The sequence below is a fragment of the Bradysia coprophila genome, unplaced genomic scaffold (genome assembly GCF_014529535.1).
Source record: "Bradysia coprophila strain Holo2 unplaced genomic scaffold, BU_Bcop_v1 contig_94, whole genome shotgun sequence".
NCBI classification, from domain to species: Eukaryota; Metazoa; Arthropoda; class Insecta; order Diptera; family Sciaridae; genus Bradysia; species Bradysia coprophila.
Genome location: NW_023504022.1, coordinates 5,549,049 through 5,566,997, shown reverse-complemented (window position 1 = coordinate 5,566,997; position 17,949 = coordinate 5,549,049). Strand labels below are relative to the sequence as shown.

At 36.8% G+C, this 17,949-nt stretch overlaps 3 protein-coding genes across 4 annotated transcripts; 2 read left to right on the top strand and 1 right to left on the bottom strand.

The window, feature by feature from the left end:
• Nucleotides 1-452: 452 nt before the first annotated feature.
• On the bottom strand, nucleotides 453-17,318 carry LOC119085094 (beta-1,3-galactosyltransferase 5-like). Its single transcript, XM_037195338.1, has 4 exons — nucleotides 17,279-17,318; nucleotides 4,367-4,616; nucleotides 4,193-4,306; nucleotides 453-4,128 (listed from the first exon to the last, which is right to left on the bottom strand). The coding sequence occupies exons 2-4, from the start codon at nucleotides 4,599-4,601 to the stop codon at nucleotides 3,233-3,235; spliced, it is 1,245 nt and encodes a 414-aa protein (XP_037051233.1). The 5' UTR covers nucleotides 4,602-4,616; nucleotides 17,279-17,318; the 3' UTR covers nucleotides 453-3,232.
• LOC119085096 (kinesin-related protein 4-like) lies at nucleotides 6,538-11,402 on the top strand. 2 transcript variants are annotated; one of them, XM_037195341.1, is made up of 5 exons: nucleotides 6,538-7,464; nucleotides 7,524-7,664; nucleotides 7,741-7,825; nucleotides 11,207-11,222; nucleotides 11,254-11,402. In XM_037195341.1, exons 1-4 carry the CDS (start codon nucleotides 6,626-6,628, stop codon nucleotides 11,210-11,212), a joined length of 1,071 nt encoding a protein of 356 aa, XP_037051236.1. In that variant the 5' UTR covers nucleotides 6,538-6,625; the 3' UTR covers nucleotides 11,213-11,222; nucleotides 11,254-11,402. The 2 variants fall into 2 exon arrangements, with proteins under 2 accessions (XP_037051236.1, XP_037051235.1); XM_037195340.1 differs by lacking the exons at nucleotides 11,207-11,222; nucleotides 11,254-11,402 and adding an exon at nucleotides 7,888-8,087.
• Nucleotides 9,172-11,200, top strand: LOC119085093 (leucine-, glutamate- and lysine-rich protein 1-like). The gene is made up of 5 exons (XM_037195337.1): nucleotides 9,172-10,421; nucleotides 10,481-10,603; nucleotides 10,668-10,766; nucleotides 10,930-11,031; nucleotides 11,107-11,200. The coding sequence occupies exons 1-5, from the start codon at nucleotides 9,280-9,282 to the stop codon at nucleotides 11,180-11,182; spliced, it is 1,542 nt and encodes a 513-aa protein (XP_037051232.1). The 5' UTR covers nucleotides 9,172-9,279; the 3' UTR covers nucleotides 11,183-11,200.
• Nucleotides 17,319-17,949: the final 631 nt, after the last annotated feature.

Sequence of the window (17,949 nt, the reverse complement as noted above, 5' to 3'; positions counted from 1 at the left end):
TTAATGAAACAAAACGATCCTTGTCGCTTCTGTTTAAGATTAAATTTATTTTTCTTTTTCACTTTTTCTTTGTTTTTTAAACAAACTACACAATTAAAATATTTGACATAATTTTTGTTTTTATTTCTTAGTACTGGATCGCCTTGGTTGTATTCTACTATCCCAAGTAATTAACTAAAAAATGCTTCTGTTCTTCTTGTTCTTTTATGATGTCATAAAAATAATTAATTTTTCTAATTAACATTGTTCACAATACGCCATACCTTTCTATTTAAAAAATAGTTTAAAGAAATATAAAGACTAGATTTTTCGTTGTTTAGTAAAAAAGAAAAAAGAATTTCTTCTTCTGTTAAGTACATTAATTTAAGATTCGGTTAAGATTCCCCTTAGAGTAAGGTGTTTTGCTTGTTTGTTTTTTTCTCAAATGAAACCAGGAAGTTATACGCTCGAAGAAAATAACATTGAAAGCGCGTTATGCATTTCCAAACAAAACTTTTATTTCAGATTTGTGGAATGGAGGTGTTAAATTTTCAAAGAATCTTTTTTTTAACTCGTCTTATGCAAATATCCAAATGGTTTTTTTTTTTCGTGTGTTTCATTTGAATGAGAATACAATGTGCATTTCAAGGTTTTTGCGAGATTTTTTTTTTCTTTCTTTACCTTATATCGTGTTAATTTCAACGAACAAATGTTCGTCAGTCATGGATAAATCAACACATTTTATTGTTTATTGTAAATAGAAGCTAAAAATACTAAATTTTGCATTCGAATTTGAAATATTTTGCATATGTTGAATTCCATACAAGTTGCACACATTATACTGATTAATGTCAGCTTTAGGTATACAGAGAGGTATATAGTCATAGTGTTTAGAGAGAGATTTTTTAGTTTTTCGTTTTTGGCGATTGTCGGTGTCACTAGTTATTTTACCGTACATTCGAAAGACTTTCAATGAATTTTTTTTATCACATGATACATTGATACTGTGTTGTTCTTTAACTTCCCTTCAACAAGATACAGGGAATTGAGTTTGGGATTAAGTAGCTTAACCTTTTAGAAACAGACAGCATGTCGCAACAACAAAATACTCTGAATTTCGTCTTAGTTTGTTTAAAGTATCGCTCAGGGTTTGCTACAAAATCTTTTACTTCATTTGTTTAATCGCGAATTTCATTATATAAAAAGCACTAACCAGAGCTCATTGTTTACTGTTGTCAGTCGTTGTCGATAACAGATGACTAGCTGATGATGTTTGTATAAGGTTAACAAATCCATTTTAGTGCAGAAAAACCAAACAAACACTTAGATCTTATTGGGTAAATATTAACTTAACACAAATACTGTGATGCATAGGCGGAGATACGGTTCTAGTGACGCTTAAGATCTACTGTTAGAATCAGGATAAAAAATTGATAAAAATAAGTGTAAATGGTGAGGAGAAGTTTTTGTAAAATTAGAGTCAAATAACCGAGGTAAATACGAAAAGTCACATTATCGAATGCTAATTAATCTCAGCTTCACCTCGAATCAATTTAAAATGCACTTTTCCGTGAATTACTTTATCGTCGATTCGTTTTCATTCGGATAATGAATTTTGACTCTAATTTTCTTCAAAATTCCATTCAAAATGTGATGTTTCATCTATTCACAGGGATACAAGTTATGTGTTCTCTTCTTATCGAAAATGTTAGTTGTGCAGTGAATCATTTCACGTTTCATTGTACCAAGTCTTCACTTTGTTTAGTAGTCTCCTGAATGAATAATAAATAAAAAATGAGATTTGGATTGAGATTCGCATATTGTTGTTGATGCAACAAAAAAAGGCACAGCAAAACAACTTTTAGAATGATGTTGAGGTGATATGATGGACAGCTAATATGGACGAAACTAACAAATATAATGTTTCAGTTACAGTATCACAACCGTTAAGATTGCGAATATTTTTAACGGTATGTTAGACGATGAGAAATGCCTGAGAAGATTAACTTCTGGTATACCTTCGATCATTTTAAAGAACAAGGAACCGAACGAGGAAAGTATTTAGTGAATTTTTAGACACTCGCTCTTTCACCCATTCCTTTTTTGATTCAAATGATTTGACAAAAGGCATGAAACTAAAAGAAAATCTTCTCCAGTTGTCCTTATTGTCTCAATACCCTGGTTGCGTTAGCGTAATACAAATCATTTAGCTAAATAAAATAAAGAAAACGAAGAAGTCTTGTCGGATACATAGGAGTGCCTCCTCCAGGGAGACCGATTGCTATTAAATATATATATAGTCCTTTCGAGAGTAAGAACATGGCTACACGAAAAGGTTGAATTTAATTCCTCCTCTTCGATGTCAAGTGAGGGTTCGTTGAACGAAAATCGATTCGATGCCGTCATGCTGACAACATTATGCAGTGTTAAAAGATCGTAAAAGAGAAAAAAAAGGCCAGTTACTTAACTGGTCTCGATGGGTGATATGCCAAAATTTGTATATAAAAGCCCAGTTAACTAGGAACAAACCAGATAATTTAACTGAGCTCGATGGGAGCACACTCTTTTTGACATTCTCTTTTAACGCTCTATAAAGTGTTAACGAAGAGGTATTTCGGATCAGTTAAACGTAACTGGCCTTGAGAGCAATGTCAAAATGGGGGAAAAACAAAATTTGTATTTCGAAAATTCGAAGCTTAAATTTCGATTTCATTTGAAAATTTTTGGCATTGTCCTCAAGACCAGTTAAATTTAACTGATCTTCTGATAGTCTGTCTGCGTAACTGACAAAACTAGTCATACAGCAGAGAATGTTCTCTTAAATTTAGTCATTTGAACTCACTAAAGTACTTGACATCGAGACATTGCGGCTGAGAATTGAATTACGATTCATCCGTCTCCGTTATTGAATGTTTTAAGGGAAATTGTATGGTCTCTTATTCAATGAACAATTGTATTGTTTTGATGAATATAATACCCCCGTCCGTTCGGTTCTTTCCCGTCAGTTTCTTTTCCTTCCTATTTACAGTTTACTCTTACAGCCTAATTTTACTTTATCAAATAAAAAAATCAAATCCTAGGACGTAGTATTTTAAGTACAAAAAATGTTTCGATTAAAAAACCTTTTTGACGAATTTCTTTGTGATGATATTGTGGTCATTGCAAACGAGAATTTTTGCTCAATGGTGGTGTGGTTGTAAAATGCATGTGAAACAACAACGGTCAATTCGATCTTACAAATTAAAATTGTCTTCTATTTACACTTCGTGTTCGTGTCGAGCAGTTTCTTCCACAAATCGAATTGTTCATTGCTTTTCACCATATGCACACTAATCGCTTTACGTATATTACACGGATTGAAGGCTATGCGCCGGTTCAGAAACTCATTCACATGGACCCGTTTCACATTCACTAATTGGGCAACAATGCCCGTCGTAAACACGTCCTCCAATTTCAAATAAGTTTGATTCAGTGCCTTGGCATACAGACTATGTACAACATCGGATGTCATAAGATATGCCGGGCCGGTGGTGAATTGCGGAAATACCGGCGGGAAATATTGATGCGGCGACACATAATATTTGGACTTTTTATTGCGAATCGGTTTCCACTTCTTGGCCAGTCGGCCGTAAATCACTTTCGTATCTTTGTGATGCTTTTCGATAAACATTAACAATTTAGGCACATTGATGAACATATCGTCGTCCGTTTTCAAAATGAACGATGCCTTCGGACAATATGTGTCGACCCATTCCAATGACGAAATGGTTTTCAGAGTTAGATTATTGTAACTGTCGATGAAATGACCACGGATCAAATCGCCGTACATAAAATTCTCAGCGGACAATGAATCGTCGATAGATTGCTGCTGTGTGGCACCTAGAACAAATGCTATGGCTATATCTCGTCGAGTCGCATAATGGCCCCATGTTTGGCGTATTGCTAAGCGAGCTTCTCGATGTGTTGGCGCCGATGTGATGAGTATTAACAAACGGAGATTTTCACCAGCATCTGGACATAGTTCAACATTTGCCTCTGAATGACCGGGTTCGTATAAATCACCGGTACGAATTCCCTTCGATGTATCAGTGTTTGGGCTTGCCGATGAGACATTATGGGTTGGTTGAACTGACTGCGCAGCGGATGTTTCTGCAAGGAAAAGTATATTTTTTCAACGTGGTGTTCTACGCCCTAAATTTCTAAAAAATGTTACCTTTCTTCGATTGGTCAGGGACCTTATCCGACCTCATAAGTTCATTCGGTTTAATCGAAGACGACGCAGATAATAAAAGATCTGCTTGCTCGTATGAACCGTTACTCGTTTCGGCTACAAAAAAAAATCTCGTGAACTTTCTGTTTACCGAATCCAGATAGTAAAATTCCTTACCAGGCAATAACGCCTGCTGATGTCCCGAAACATTTTTATTGCTCAATCCACCTGATATTTCAGCATCACTAACCCCTATGTACGCTGTCGATTGCAGTGCTGCCGCTGATGATGAATGCACCGGTGTTGCAATTGCTGGATTGGTGTAGTAAAATGCATACAAGAAAATTGTCAGTGCAACGATCATCAATATCATTGCCATACGAAGCACTCGATACTGATGTATGGCTACCATAATGCTGTTGGTATGCTGGAACATTAACATTTGAGTTAAAATGACGAGTTTTCAAGTAACAATAATCGGGCGACTAAGGTTCTAACTTAGTGTTCTGCATGTTCTGCTAAGTAGACAGAACAATTATTTTAATAAAAAGGTTCTAATCTGGAACTTCAAAGTATTGGCCTAGAGCCTAGTTATCTAGAGCCTTTGAATGAGGAATGCACCTGTAAACACTTCTTTCGGCTAGCGTTTACACACAAAAGGGATGTTCTCTCAATCATTGACGCGAGTCTCTATTAATTTTAGTGGTTGCTAGGAATCTCGCGCCGCGTCATTCACAATAATTCACATTTTGACCCATTTTGTATAAGGAAGATGTCACTTTGTGAATTATTGTGAATGACGCGGCGCGAGATTCCTTAACACCAATTTTAGTGTTTAACCTTTTACATACGGCAAGCATTTGACCAGTATTGTTATCGGGTCTATTACTTCCATTGATCAAAGTATTTTTAATCGGTTGATTTCAAATCTTGTACTTCAATTTTGTTGAACATTCATCTTACTATATAAAGGACCATTTTACCCAGAAAATGTCATTATTTTTGTCGCCGTTATCGATAACAGATGAATAGCCGTAAGAGGCCACGTAGAAAAGATAACACCGGCTACGAGAACTAGATGAGAAAAAAAGTCTAGTACTTGTGCACAGTTGCACTTTCATCCCGGAAAAGTGCTCGCTAAAATCTCAATGCTGGTTTTCACCTTCGATATCGATATCGAAAAATGTTAATTACGTCACTAGGACTAAAGTTAGATTCGTAGCCGGTCAGGAGTATCCGAAGGCTTCAGATGTTTTTCGAGTGAGTCTTTTCTGCGTACCAGACAAAAGACCTCAACAAATTACCGAAAAAAAACCTGGATTAATTATGCTAAATTATTATGCCAATAATTATGCTAAAAAAATGTTGATCTGATAGACCTGTGAATCTACTTGTAATTGATTGCACATATTGCCAATTAATTCTCAATTTACTTATTGTTAATGACTGTGTTTGGATGTTGCGGCACTTAAACAATAATTATCAGAGATGAGGTTGAAAAATGACAAATTCTTTGATTACCAAACGAAAACCAATTTTTTTGCATTATAATTCCAATAACACTGAAGTGAGATGTAAGGTCAGACCTACGAACATGAAAAAAATTCACACACAAAAAACCCAAGGCGCATTTAGTGTTTACAATAATTAACGAGATAATCGAATTGAATTGAAATGCACGTAGAGGTATACAGTAATGGCCAACGGAATTAAATTGAGATTTACGTGTTTTTGTGTCCAACGCCAAAGAATTTTCTCCCTGGGGTCAAGTTTTACCTGTAAAATTACGTCATCTTATCAATTACGTCAGAATTGGTATATCTGAAGTGAGATGTTTTTGGTTTGCTTTCATGTGAACGTAGAGAGAGAGAGAGAGGGAGAGAGAGAGAGACAGAGAAAAAAAAACACCAATGACATGCCAGAATTATCGATTTCAATCTAATTTACATTTATTGAATGTTTCCATTTTTATACATATGATCCACTTGAGCTGCGATTCAACACTGTTATCGTTACACAATACTCGAAATGAAGATTTTTTTTAAATAAAATATTTAAGAAAAAGTTGATCAGTCAAAATCCCTCTTAAAGAGTGAGGTGACGCAAGTCCACACATTTTGCCGGAGAAAATTTTCACAAACATAGCGCATAATACGCCACCCTTAGCTATGTATGAGACACTTTGTACTTTACGACAGAAGGACTTGCGCCACCTTCACCCTTCCAAGGTTCTTTCAGAACTTTGCACCATTCGAGTTTTTTTTTAACTGATTCATGTGGGTACTGTACTAACCAAAATCTAATACAATTTTCAATGTCATGTTGTATAACTTGACGAACTTGACGATAAAAGTTGAATTTCATTTGTGGTTTACAAATACAAACTTTTGCCTCCAGCCGTTCTTGAAAGGATCTTAGAATTTAATAATAGTTTTTATGGATACAGGAAACGAAGGAAATTGCTGTCACAGCAAGAAATCTCAAGTGGTTATTGCAACAAAAGATATCACTAAAATGCCAGGTGTTGAACGAGACAAATTTGAAGAAATTTTAACGCAGAATGATATGATAATTGATGATATGACAAAAATGAATGGGAAAAAATCTTTGACAAAAATGTTGCAGCAACAACAGTTGGATGAGGAAATCTGTTGTAACGACAGTGTGGAAAGAGTAAACTGTCGATTGGACAGATCCATTTTAAAGAGACGAAGACAATCGATTGAACGACCATCATTCACAAATTTGGAATATGAACAATTGCGCCTGGAATGTACTCTGTTACAAGACAAACAAAAAAGTCTTCAGGACGACAATGAGAGTCTAAGGATGGTCAACAAAATCTTGCGGAGTAATTACGATATGTTGAAAGAACGTTTGGAACTAGTGCAATCGGAACATCAATTAAGGTTAACACAATTGGATCATGCCACTCAGATCCTTAAAAGTGCTAGTACAAACAAACGTGTCCATTCCAATCAATATGACGATTGTCTCGAATCTTCAGCATCGAACAAACGTCGAAGGTTTGAGGGTAATGGAAGAGACAATGATTTGCAGATTGTTTTGAGAACGAGTTGTGCATCTACGGAATTCTCCAGTGACGCTAGCAATTCCAGTGGCAATGACAGATGCACGAGTGAAACGGAAGACTCCGAGCATTCTGATACTATGGACAACGATGTGAATGGAACGGAAGACTCCGATCATTTCAATTCTAATGACGAGGATATGAATGGAACGGATTCGGAAGACGATGACGTAGAATTCATCCCGTAATTGTTTGTTCGAATGTTGTTGCATTCTTGACTCATTTACCATTTCCGTTTCGTAGAACTATTTCCGAACCGATTTCAATTGATTCGAGTGACATCAGTGACGTAAATGACGACTCTGCCGCTGATGAAGAGAATGAAGACGGCAGATCGGAAAACCTCGACAACGATTCGTGTGCAGATGAATCACTGAGCGACGAGTAAGTATTTGAGTTCATTTAGCTGCTGCATCAAAGATTTATTCAATTAATCCTGTGATCCGTCCGTTGAATGCAGTTTTCTGAAACCACTATCAGAATACTCGATTGTAAAGATTCCATTGAATGTCTCTCAGAATCAGACACCAAAGCGAGATCCAGCGGTAAGTAACACAATTTTTGTTGGTAAACGTTTGGAGAAGAAAAATGTTTGTTTCTGTCATAGGAATGATGAGACACTGGTTCGTTGGAGCTCTTGTATTTAACTTGGCGTCTAAATTTGACTATCTGATGTGTGGATGCTAGGATCGCGCCGTCAACATTGGCGAAACATTTTACACGCAGACATTAGGATTTCTGTACTTTTTTGTGGGAACTTTATCACCGTTTCTTTTTCCAATTAAAAGTTTGCTCTAAAATGTTAAATGTCTGCTTTTCCGTCTAAATGATAATCAATCAACGAGATTCCCCACAATAGTTATGCTTAGCACTAGTTCATGGCTAACAATATTCATTTGCTGGAGCCGAACGCCGAAGGAATATAAAGTGTTATCAGGACAAAGGTCTCTGATTGTTGAATTTACGTTGATAATTCTCTTCGTGGCGGAGGCCGGCTGTATGGCAATAAGAAACCTTCTAGAGCAGCGACTGGGTTAAAAGAATTTTAACAATCAACACATCATTTTCCCTCTAGGCACTCGTACATAAAATTGACAAGAGCCAACGGAAAGAAGCTCGATTCTTCGACTATGCTGTTTGAGCTATATTAACCTGAGTATCACAACTGTTCTAGAATCATAGGTTCTGAGAAGAATTGATTTAATTGGAAGTAAGGATTCAACGGAAATCTCTGGAATTCTCGGGAAAAAGACCATCGCTTGTTTCTGTGTCGTATGCCTGTTGTTAACAGCAGGGTTGTACTGGCTATCAAGAGGCGCAAAGGACTCTTAAATGCAAGATTAAGTCGAAAGAGGCGCAATGAAGAATGTTCAACCAAAAAGTGAAAGAAGTAATCGGAATTGCCCGATTTCCCTGTACGGCCTTTCCAGTCCTGGTTTGAGGTCTAGTTTTTAGAAGAGATTAACCTTAGAAGCAGCTCGTGCAGCGATTTGGTATGAATTCAGAAGTTTATCTGTTACAATCAGGCAGCAAATGTTTGGCGGGAGTAAAAATGCATTTTCATTCCAGGTGAGAAAATGTGTTTTTTCCCTTCGGGAACGAAACACTTACTTTCTCACCCCTGACGAAATTGCAGTGATTGGAATTTGTTATTTTCTCCACTTGGTTAAAACATAACTGACCGATGTTGTACGATTTGCAAAATACTGTCAGGAGGTGACACTGTGTCGGAACATGGAATCTCTACTTTTCCTTTTTGAATATTCTCCTGACCTTACTGCCCAATCCACAGCTCAGTAAAATCAATTTGAATCGACCGCACCGTGCATACATAGGGTTAGTTCTAGTACAGAGTTGACGATTTTTTGACAACAGATGTCTTGCTCGTGTGCTCTAGTGACACCAGTGATACAGCTTTTACAAACTCAAAAACTTGTTGCGTGTCAGACCGAATCAAATTTATTTTGCAGACGCATAGTGAACTACCAAATCGTGTGCAATGCAGACTGACGGGACAATTTTAGAGTTGCGAGCTCGGCTTGCAGAAGCTAAGACGCGTGGGGACAATTTTTGTCTGATAAATCGTGAGCTGAAACAAGATTTGACTGAACGGGCGAATTACATCAAATCGTTGGAATCCGACGAAAAAAGAATGGAAAAACAGCTGGAGTTGGCTGACGAGAAATATCGAGTGCTGTGGGCTGAGTTGTCTGAAGTAAAATTGACACTTCAAGGGAAAGAGCACCAAGTGGATCATCTGAACAGTGAAGTTGGGAGTTTGACGACGCATTTGACTTTATTGAAGGATTCAAAAGAGGAACAGGATGTTGAAGTCAGCATGCTAAAGACCGCATTGGAACAATACAAAATGAAAATGGAAGAAAAAGAATCGAAGATCTCTCACCTGAATCTAAAAAACCAAATTCTGAAAAATCAACTGAAGGCTAAGACACAACGATTTCGCGAAACATTAGAGAATGAAAATCTGATCAAACAATTAAAGGAGAAGCTTGAGAGTTATCTCCTTCAAAAAAATCATTTTTTGCAAAATTTGTGGTACTGCGAAGATTGTTATTCCAGTCAACGGAAGCTGGAGGAACTTGAGCGCATTCGACGAGACCACAATCAAATGCAAGAGGAAAACAGAGAGCTAACCGAACGGTTGTTGTTTTGTGAAGAAGAGAACAACCATCTCAAAAACAAAATAATGAGAGAAGGGGCCGACTACGCAAAGAAACTTGGAATGCTTCAAAACGAGATTGAACGTGAAGTGTTGACTAACTGTAATCCAGTATCGCAAAAGAGACCAAGAGAATTTGCTGAAGGAAGCGCCGACTCAAATATACCAGTTCGAGATTTAGGAAACGATCGACCGTCAGCGACTACGAGTGAAAGTGGATCGTCTGTCTTTCGAACAGTTACTCCTGTTGCTGACATACACCCTGAGCCGGGTACGTCTGACAGTTCACATAGTAAGAAACCACGTTTAGCCAAACAGAAAAAAAATGTGACAAAGAAATCGGCTGAAGGTGTGGCAACATCAGCATTTCGTACTCCTAATCCATTGAAAAAATTACGATCCGACCAGGTGTCAACTCCATCAGTACCGTCTCGAGTCACCACACGGTCAGCCGTTAGGAAGTATGCATTTTCGCAATTCGGTTCAATTTTCATTTAAATTCTGAATGTTACATTTGCAGTGATGTCAACGATGCTGATCCTATCAATATTGTAGATAAAGAGAACAATGAGAATGACGAGAAGGATACTGCCACAGGACATAGAAACGATATGTCACATGATGACTCTGTAGTGATTCCAAAGTAATTTATTGTTTGCTGTGATCGGTGTTAGTTAATCAGTTTTAATTGTCTAATACTTTTACAGTTCCAAGGGTGAAAAAACGATCATTGGTGAAAGACTGGTCGTCCTCGAGCAGATTGAAAGCCGAAGAAACTCTGCTGAAATTGAAACAAACCCTGACAAGTAAGTTATCGATATAAAAAATTTGTTTTTTCCCGATCCACGGATATTGGAAAATCATCGAGCATTTCCCGATGAATCTTCCGATTTTTCAGTTTAGATGTGACATTCCGCCTCATTTCCTAGAATTCATTCCTGATACTCATTTAACATTTCTTGTTCATAGACCTGATTCCGAACCGATTTTAGTTGATGACGACTCTGTCGCTGATAAAGAAAATGAAGATGGCAGATCGGAAAACAGCGAGAACGAATCACTGAGCGACGAGTAAGTATTTGAGTTCATTTAGCTGTTGTATGAACGATTTATTCAGTTTTAAATTGTTCCGTACGATGAATGTAGTTTCCTGAAACCATTAGAACAATATGTCACTCAGAATCAGACATCAAAGCCAGTAGGTAAGAAAATTTTTCGATAAGAAAAACGTTTGCTCTCATCGCAGAAATGATGTCTCACCCGGATTCGTTGAAGGTCTTGTATATAATTGGGTGGCTAAATTTGACTATCTGATGTGTGGATGCTACATTTGCGCCGTCAACATCGGCGAAACATTTTACACGCAGACATAAGGATTTCTGTACATATTCTATGTGAACTTTATCAACCGTTTCCTTTACCAATTAAACGTTTCCTATAAACTGAAAATGTACTTTGTAGTATCTGTCCAAATGATAAAATTGATCATCGAGTTTCGCTACAATTATTCTGCCCTAAAACGCATACAAACTCAGCACAAAAGAGATGCAAGATTTTCAGAGAGTAAACGATGCAAGGCAGCTAACATTTTTTCAAATCATTTTTTGCCGCAAAATCTATGAATTCCTTTGTTTTTCTATAAAAAGACCTATCTTACCTTCCTCGCTACTGTCGTTGATCGCTACGCTTTTCACTACACTTTATAAAAGCAAACCTCATTCCATCTAGCGAAACGCTTCGCTTAAATTTACTAGGACTTGCGATTCTTTACAGAATTTTGACCCCGGCAATACAACACTTAACCAAATAAAATTTAGACTTCTGGGCACGGTCTCGTATTGATTTTGGACCAAAATTCACTTATCTATAGAAGATAAGTGAATCAAAATTCTAGAGTATTGATAGAGCTCCTTGGAATCTGTTACTCTCGAAAGAGTCACAACTGTTGAGGAAGTATTTTAGAAACAAAGGATACAGAAAAAATAAGAATGGGGCAAATCGAAGCGAGCAAAATAGTACATTTCGTACCTAGGACTGAAAGTCTTTTTTAGCGTGTGAGAGGTTTCCAGACAGAGCCGAAGGCGAGGTCTGAAATCGAATACGCTAAAAAAGACTCTTAGTCCCTGGTACGAATAGTATTTTTCATATTGGACGGAGAAAAAGTGGGACGAAGTCGCATTTTTCGAGTCTTTGGTATGAAAAATTTGTTAGAACCTTCCTAGTTCAAATTCGAAAACTAACTGAGTTTTTCTGGTGCACATGCATTTGCCCAAATTGCCCATATGGAAAATGAGGCACAGGATTCATAGCTATGCTTTTTTATCTTGACACACCTGGATGCCAATAGACTGTAAGTTGATCAAAGCCCATAACACAGTTACATGGAAAGGCAATCAAATTACAGCCGAAATTTGCTTCAGCTGATTTTCACCTGATTCACTCATGCAAACAAAACTGGCTACACATGATTATGCGGGTCTACCACTACCACGCGCATGCACGTACATACTACAGATCCGTATATAAACACTCATAAAATCAGTTTTTTTTGAATGAGTGAACCAGTTGAAAAACAGCTGAAGCAAACTTAGTCTGAAATTTGATTGCCTTTACTGTAGTCATAGTCACACGCCCGTGTGACCATATAAGCAGTGTGAATTTATGACTGGACCTGGACCAGCTGAAGGAAATTTGGACTACATTAACTGTAGTTTGTTTGTACAGTATGCTATAAGCATAGCACTGCTGCTAGCACGAACACTCATTTTTCCGACGTCAAATAGTGTAATGAAGCAGAGCTGTGCTGTAAACGATATCAAGTCATGAGGTCGGTTTTTCAATGAAACTAGAGAGTAGGTATGGTTTAAGGTTCTGAATAAACAGCAGATTTGATTCTTTCATCCGCCTATTCTACCCTCTCATTGCTGTTTTTGTTATCGTTGGTCAAGGACATCCGCAGAAACCTTTAGAAGAGTAAAAAGTGGCGCAAGTCTCTGTGTGAACTTCAAAAAATAAAATGTTTTCTTGTAATAGGACTTGCGTCACGGGCATTTAGATGTTGAATAATAGCATTCTATCGTTTCAAGAACAGAGCATACAATTTTCATAGTCTATGACTTCAATGATTTTGATTAAAAATAAAAAATTGCCCGGATTGTTCGGTCCTTCGAAGCGCTTTTCCTTACATAAAAATTGTGATTTTGCAAAACAAAACCCTAAATTCCCTACTCGCTCAAACAAAACGAATCGACTGCTGACGAACGATGTACAATACCTCACCGAATCAAATGTGTTGCTCTCTAACAATATGAATACCTAAAACAGCATAATAATATGCATCGATAGATGTTACAAGATAAAGAAAATGCACGAGCGCTTACTTCATTTCATGCATTTAATCGCAAGCCAGCTATAAATAATTGAAAATATTTGATTTCTCTTCCATGACATATGAATTAGTATAAATATTAGCGAATTTAATTTATGTAGAAGGTAAAGTGAATACAGACACACCATACACACGCACGGCAGGCATTTCATTTTCAATGCATAATCGTTTAATTACAGAACCCATTCATTAAAATTCTATTGACTTTACGATGATTGGAAATTTTAGATTTTTTGTTCGCCTTTTTTTGCCAACTGAACGAGCAAAAACGTCTCATTTGTTTGAACGAACTTTAGCATTTTAATCCGTCGTCAGTGTCGTACAGTGCTGGGATTCTTTTCTTCTTCATTTTTTTTTTCGTCTAATTGAATCATTGAACTCAGATATTCACGGAAAATTGTTTACGTGGAGTATGCGGAACACATTATTAGCTTTATCTGATGTGTAGATCATCACAGGCGGATGAGCAAATCAACAACGTTTCGGATGTAAAAAACAGTTTAATTTTCAACGATCATCATTGACGATGCAGAAGTTAATAAACCAAACAAGATCCATGCAAGTAGAACCATCAGACTTAAAATACAAGTTTTTGTGAGCGAACTTGAAGTCCAGAAATGGTGGATATTGTTAAGGTCATCACATTGATGACAACAGACAACTGCTTACACAGCACTGAACCAAGCACGACAACAGAATTTTCAGGAGGGGATCCCTCGACACACTAGTCAACATTTCTCGTATAAATTCTGGATTGTGAAGGTGGTATAATGTTACTGCGTCGCAATAGATAGGAAGAAAGGCCGATTTTACGTTAGATGGATTTCCCATTGGACTTGTATGCCTAGAAAAGTATTCGACCCAAAACCACTAAAAAAAATCCGCGACGGTCCTGTGGCTAGTAGAAGTAGATCGGAAACCGAAAACATGCACTTTTAGGACGAACTTTATCCAGGTACATGCAACGAACAAGGTCGTATAGGGTATCATTAGTTAGGTAATTTCATGTTCTTTCTAGGTAAAATAGGTAAAATGGGGGTTTGGAAGCAATTACGACGAGATATGAGCAGTTAAAGTTATCAACCGAAAAATCCGAAATATTTCGAGGTACACAAAACGTACAAGTTCGTGTGGGGTGTCAATAGAAAGGCAATTTCATGTACTTTCAGTGTCACGATTTGAAATGTTAAAGTGCTCATACTTCACCGTAGATGCTTCTAAGCTCCCGTAAGACCCCATTGCCTTGAAAGTACGTGAAAAAATCTGTTCGAGTGCTTGTTTCACTGCTTTGCTGCATCTCACTGAACTTTGCAGATAAGAACATAACTTAGATAGACTTTGGAGATATTCAAAATTTGAAACTGATTCTCAGAAGATTTAGCACCAGAGGAGGGACAAGAGAAGTGAGTTGTGTTTGTTAGATAGTTTCCTATTTTCTCTTCAAATCTTGATGAATGCGCAGTCAAAACTGGCTGGTGACAATTAAAACGGCTTTTCTCGATGATGATGGTGATCTATTCAACATACAAGTCTAATCTACGTATCGCTGAAGACTGTTCAGTATTTCAACCACTTTGCTATATCAGAACAAGTTTACGACAATGTTAACCATCATCATAATTTAGAGGATAAAAAAAAAACATTTTCTGCTTAAACCATGCAGCTTAACTGATTGGATTGTTCCAACACCAACAATGTCAAAACCATTTGTTTAGCTCATCCATTCAATAATTTGTGTAGGAAATGAAAAATAACAAGTGGAAAGTTTACCGAACATTTCTTTAAAATTTGCTATCAAGCGAATGAGACGAGACACAAAGTGATGAATGTTGGCGGTTCGAAATTTTGTTTGTGGAATAATGTTATTACGAGGAATAGGTCTCCTCAATTTTGATCACAGAGTTCGTAGATTCAATTTTCGCATTCGATTCCAATGCATAAGTTTAATCCCCTAAAACTTTTCGGCTATAAATCCCCCAATCCCCATCGAATAACACATTTATTCAAAATGGGTAACACTATCGACGATGGTGTTTTCAGCGAAAACGTTTTTAGCCAATAACCTTAAATCACATGTTTAATTTCCAACGAAATGAAATAGTATCTCGTCTGTGTTGGTAGGTATTAGATACTACGAACGGTTCAAAACTGAATTACTCACTCAGATATAAAATGCAATTTTGTGATACAGACAATGTCCCACTTTTCGTTTCTCCAATAATTTGATGATATATTCATCGCTTTAATGCTATCACGACTTTGCAGACATTGATGTTTTAAAAAGAAAAAAAATCGAACTTTACAAAACGATGTTTAGTCTCCACAAAACTAAAAATCTATCTGAGGTACAATTAACACACTTAAGCCATACACTCAACATAATCGTTTTTAAGAACTCCAGCAACAATGTAATAATCAATCCGCGAAAAAAAAAAACCAGCACCTATTATCAAATGATGACCTAACCAAGGTCGTTTCGTTGTTTGTTTACCAATCGAATGAAGCGCACGAGGAAAAAAAAAATACGAAAAAACGAAGGAAAAAAATTAATTAAACGAATGAACAGATAAAAAAAGATCTTCCGCAATACAATTATGCCTTGTGCTCAAATGAATGAACGTTATATGGCTATGGATTTGGTTATAACGATGATGCCGATCAGTGATTATATTCATGAAAAATGTTTGGAAATGGTTCCTCGTTCGGTGAGTATGGAGATATGTACGGTATAATATACCCATCAAAACAGACATTGTCGAGTGATGACACATGTACGGGAAATGTAAGATATCCCTCGACTTGTTTGCAAAATTCAATGATTTCCTTGGAGTGTCGTTGAGTATAAAACCGCGAAGTGATTTTCTTCTAAAGCGGAGTTCAACGAACAGTGTTGTTGTTGTTGAGTTGTTTTTCCGTGGAACTACCACCATTACAACTACGAATAATTAATGTTCAGAAAACAATTAGCTTTATCTCGTAGAACATGCACAAGTAATTAAACCACACAAGTTCAGAAGAACTGCAAAAGATTCTTCTGCTTTTATGAAAAACATAGCTAACGCCGACCCGTACGAAACACCTATTCGTATCAAAAGCCTTTACTGTGAAACTCTTCATTTCTTTTACTTCATTCTCTACTGAAAAGCTATTCGCCCTTTAAAATCACTTACATTATCCACTCTTTGCCTTGTTAGCATATACAAATAAATTGCCGGAGGCAATATAGACAGCCCCGTACGAAGTCAACTTTCATAAATTCCTATTTAAACAGCTATATACCGCTATATTTACCTATATTTTCCTATAAATAAACATTTCACAGATGAATATCCTACTATATAGCTCTAAATGCCTGTATATAGCTCAATATAGGTGAATATAGATATATGTCCATATATGGAATCCCTGAACCCCTCACACTTAACAAATTATTTCCATGTTAACAGAAACACTCTAAGTACCATTTTTCCCAAGATATATCACTTTTATTAAAATCCAATATGGCCACCGGCAGCCATTTTGTTAGGAAACCGAAAATAGTACCGACGCTTTACATTTGTTAATACCTTTCAAACAAAAAAAAATTCATGAAATTCGGTCAAAATTTACTCGAGATATTGACAAAATACTCCACGTTCACTGTACGGCCGAGTAGCCAGATAAGAGCTCACTCCAAGAGACCTAGCTCACGCTCCGGAGAACATAATTTCAAAAACTTTTTTTTCCCTGATTGGTACGGTCAATACCTATCCAATAAAGCTAAAACAGACAATATGTTGAAATGTGGCCGACCTACAAGCAAAAACTGCTTGCCGCCCTGTGCCTGTTCCACACCAAGGGGTCTAACTCACGAGTCGGTCATCCGATTTCCATAAACTTTTTTTTTGTCGATCGGTATTGTAAATACCTTTTATTTGACGTATCACTTACAAGTGTAACGTTTGAATGTCCGGAGATATCTTCGAAAAACCGTAAAGCACTTATTGGGCCACAGCTCGGGAAGGGTCGATCCAAAATCACTCATCTTCGAACTTAGCCTGTCTTTTGACATTACCAAACGGGGAAAAAAAAGAATTTTCAAAATCGGATGCGTTTTACTCAAGCTATCGTGCAGACGGACAGACGGACATTTTTTTTTCACTGATTTGGCATCTCTAGACAACCACAATAGGTTTCCCCTTACTCAGGGAGTCCAATTCGACGTGTTACGGACGTATGCGTAAACGCATAAGACCCCAGTACTTCGTATAGGTCTAAAAAGAAACAAGAACGATTTCTAATGTGAAGAGGCTGATGACATTCGTTCCATTCGTTCAATGACGTTGGATTATTCTAATTTGACTGTAAAAAAAACTATTCGACGAAATTTAACGTCTTTTTTATCGTTCGAATGTAGATCACAACGTAGTTAATATTGACAAAAAATTTTGACTCGACTTTCTTTTGGGTATAGTTTCATGGCCATAAAACAAGACTGGCATATGTGCTGTTTGTGTGTGCGTAAAATATTTAAACGCTTTTAATTACCTAATTACATTCTTTGATGGGTGTAAATTTCAATTTTATAAAATATATTGAGCAAACACAATTAACAAAAAGTT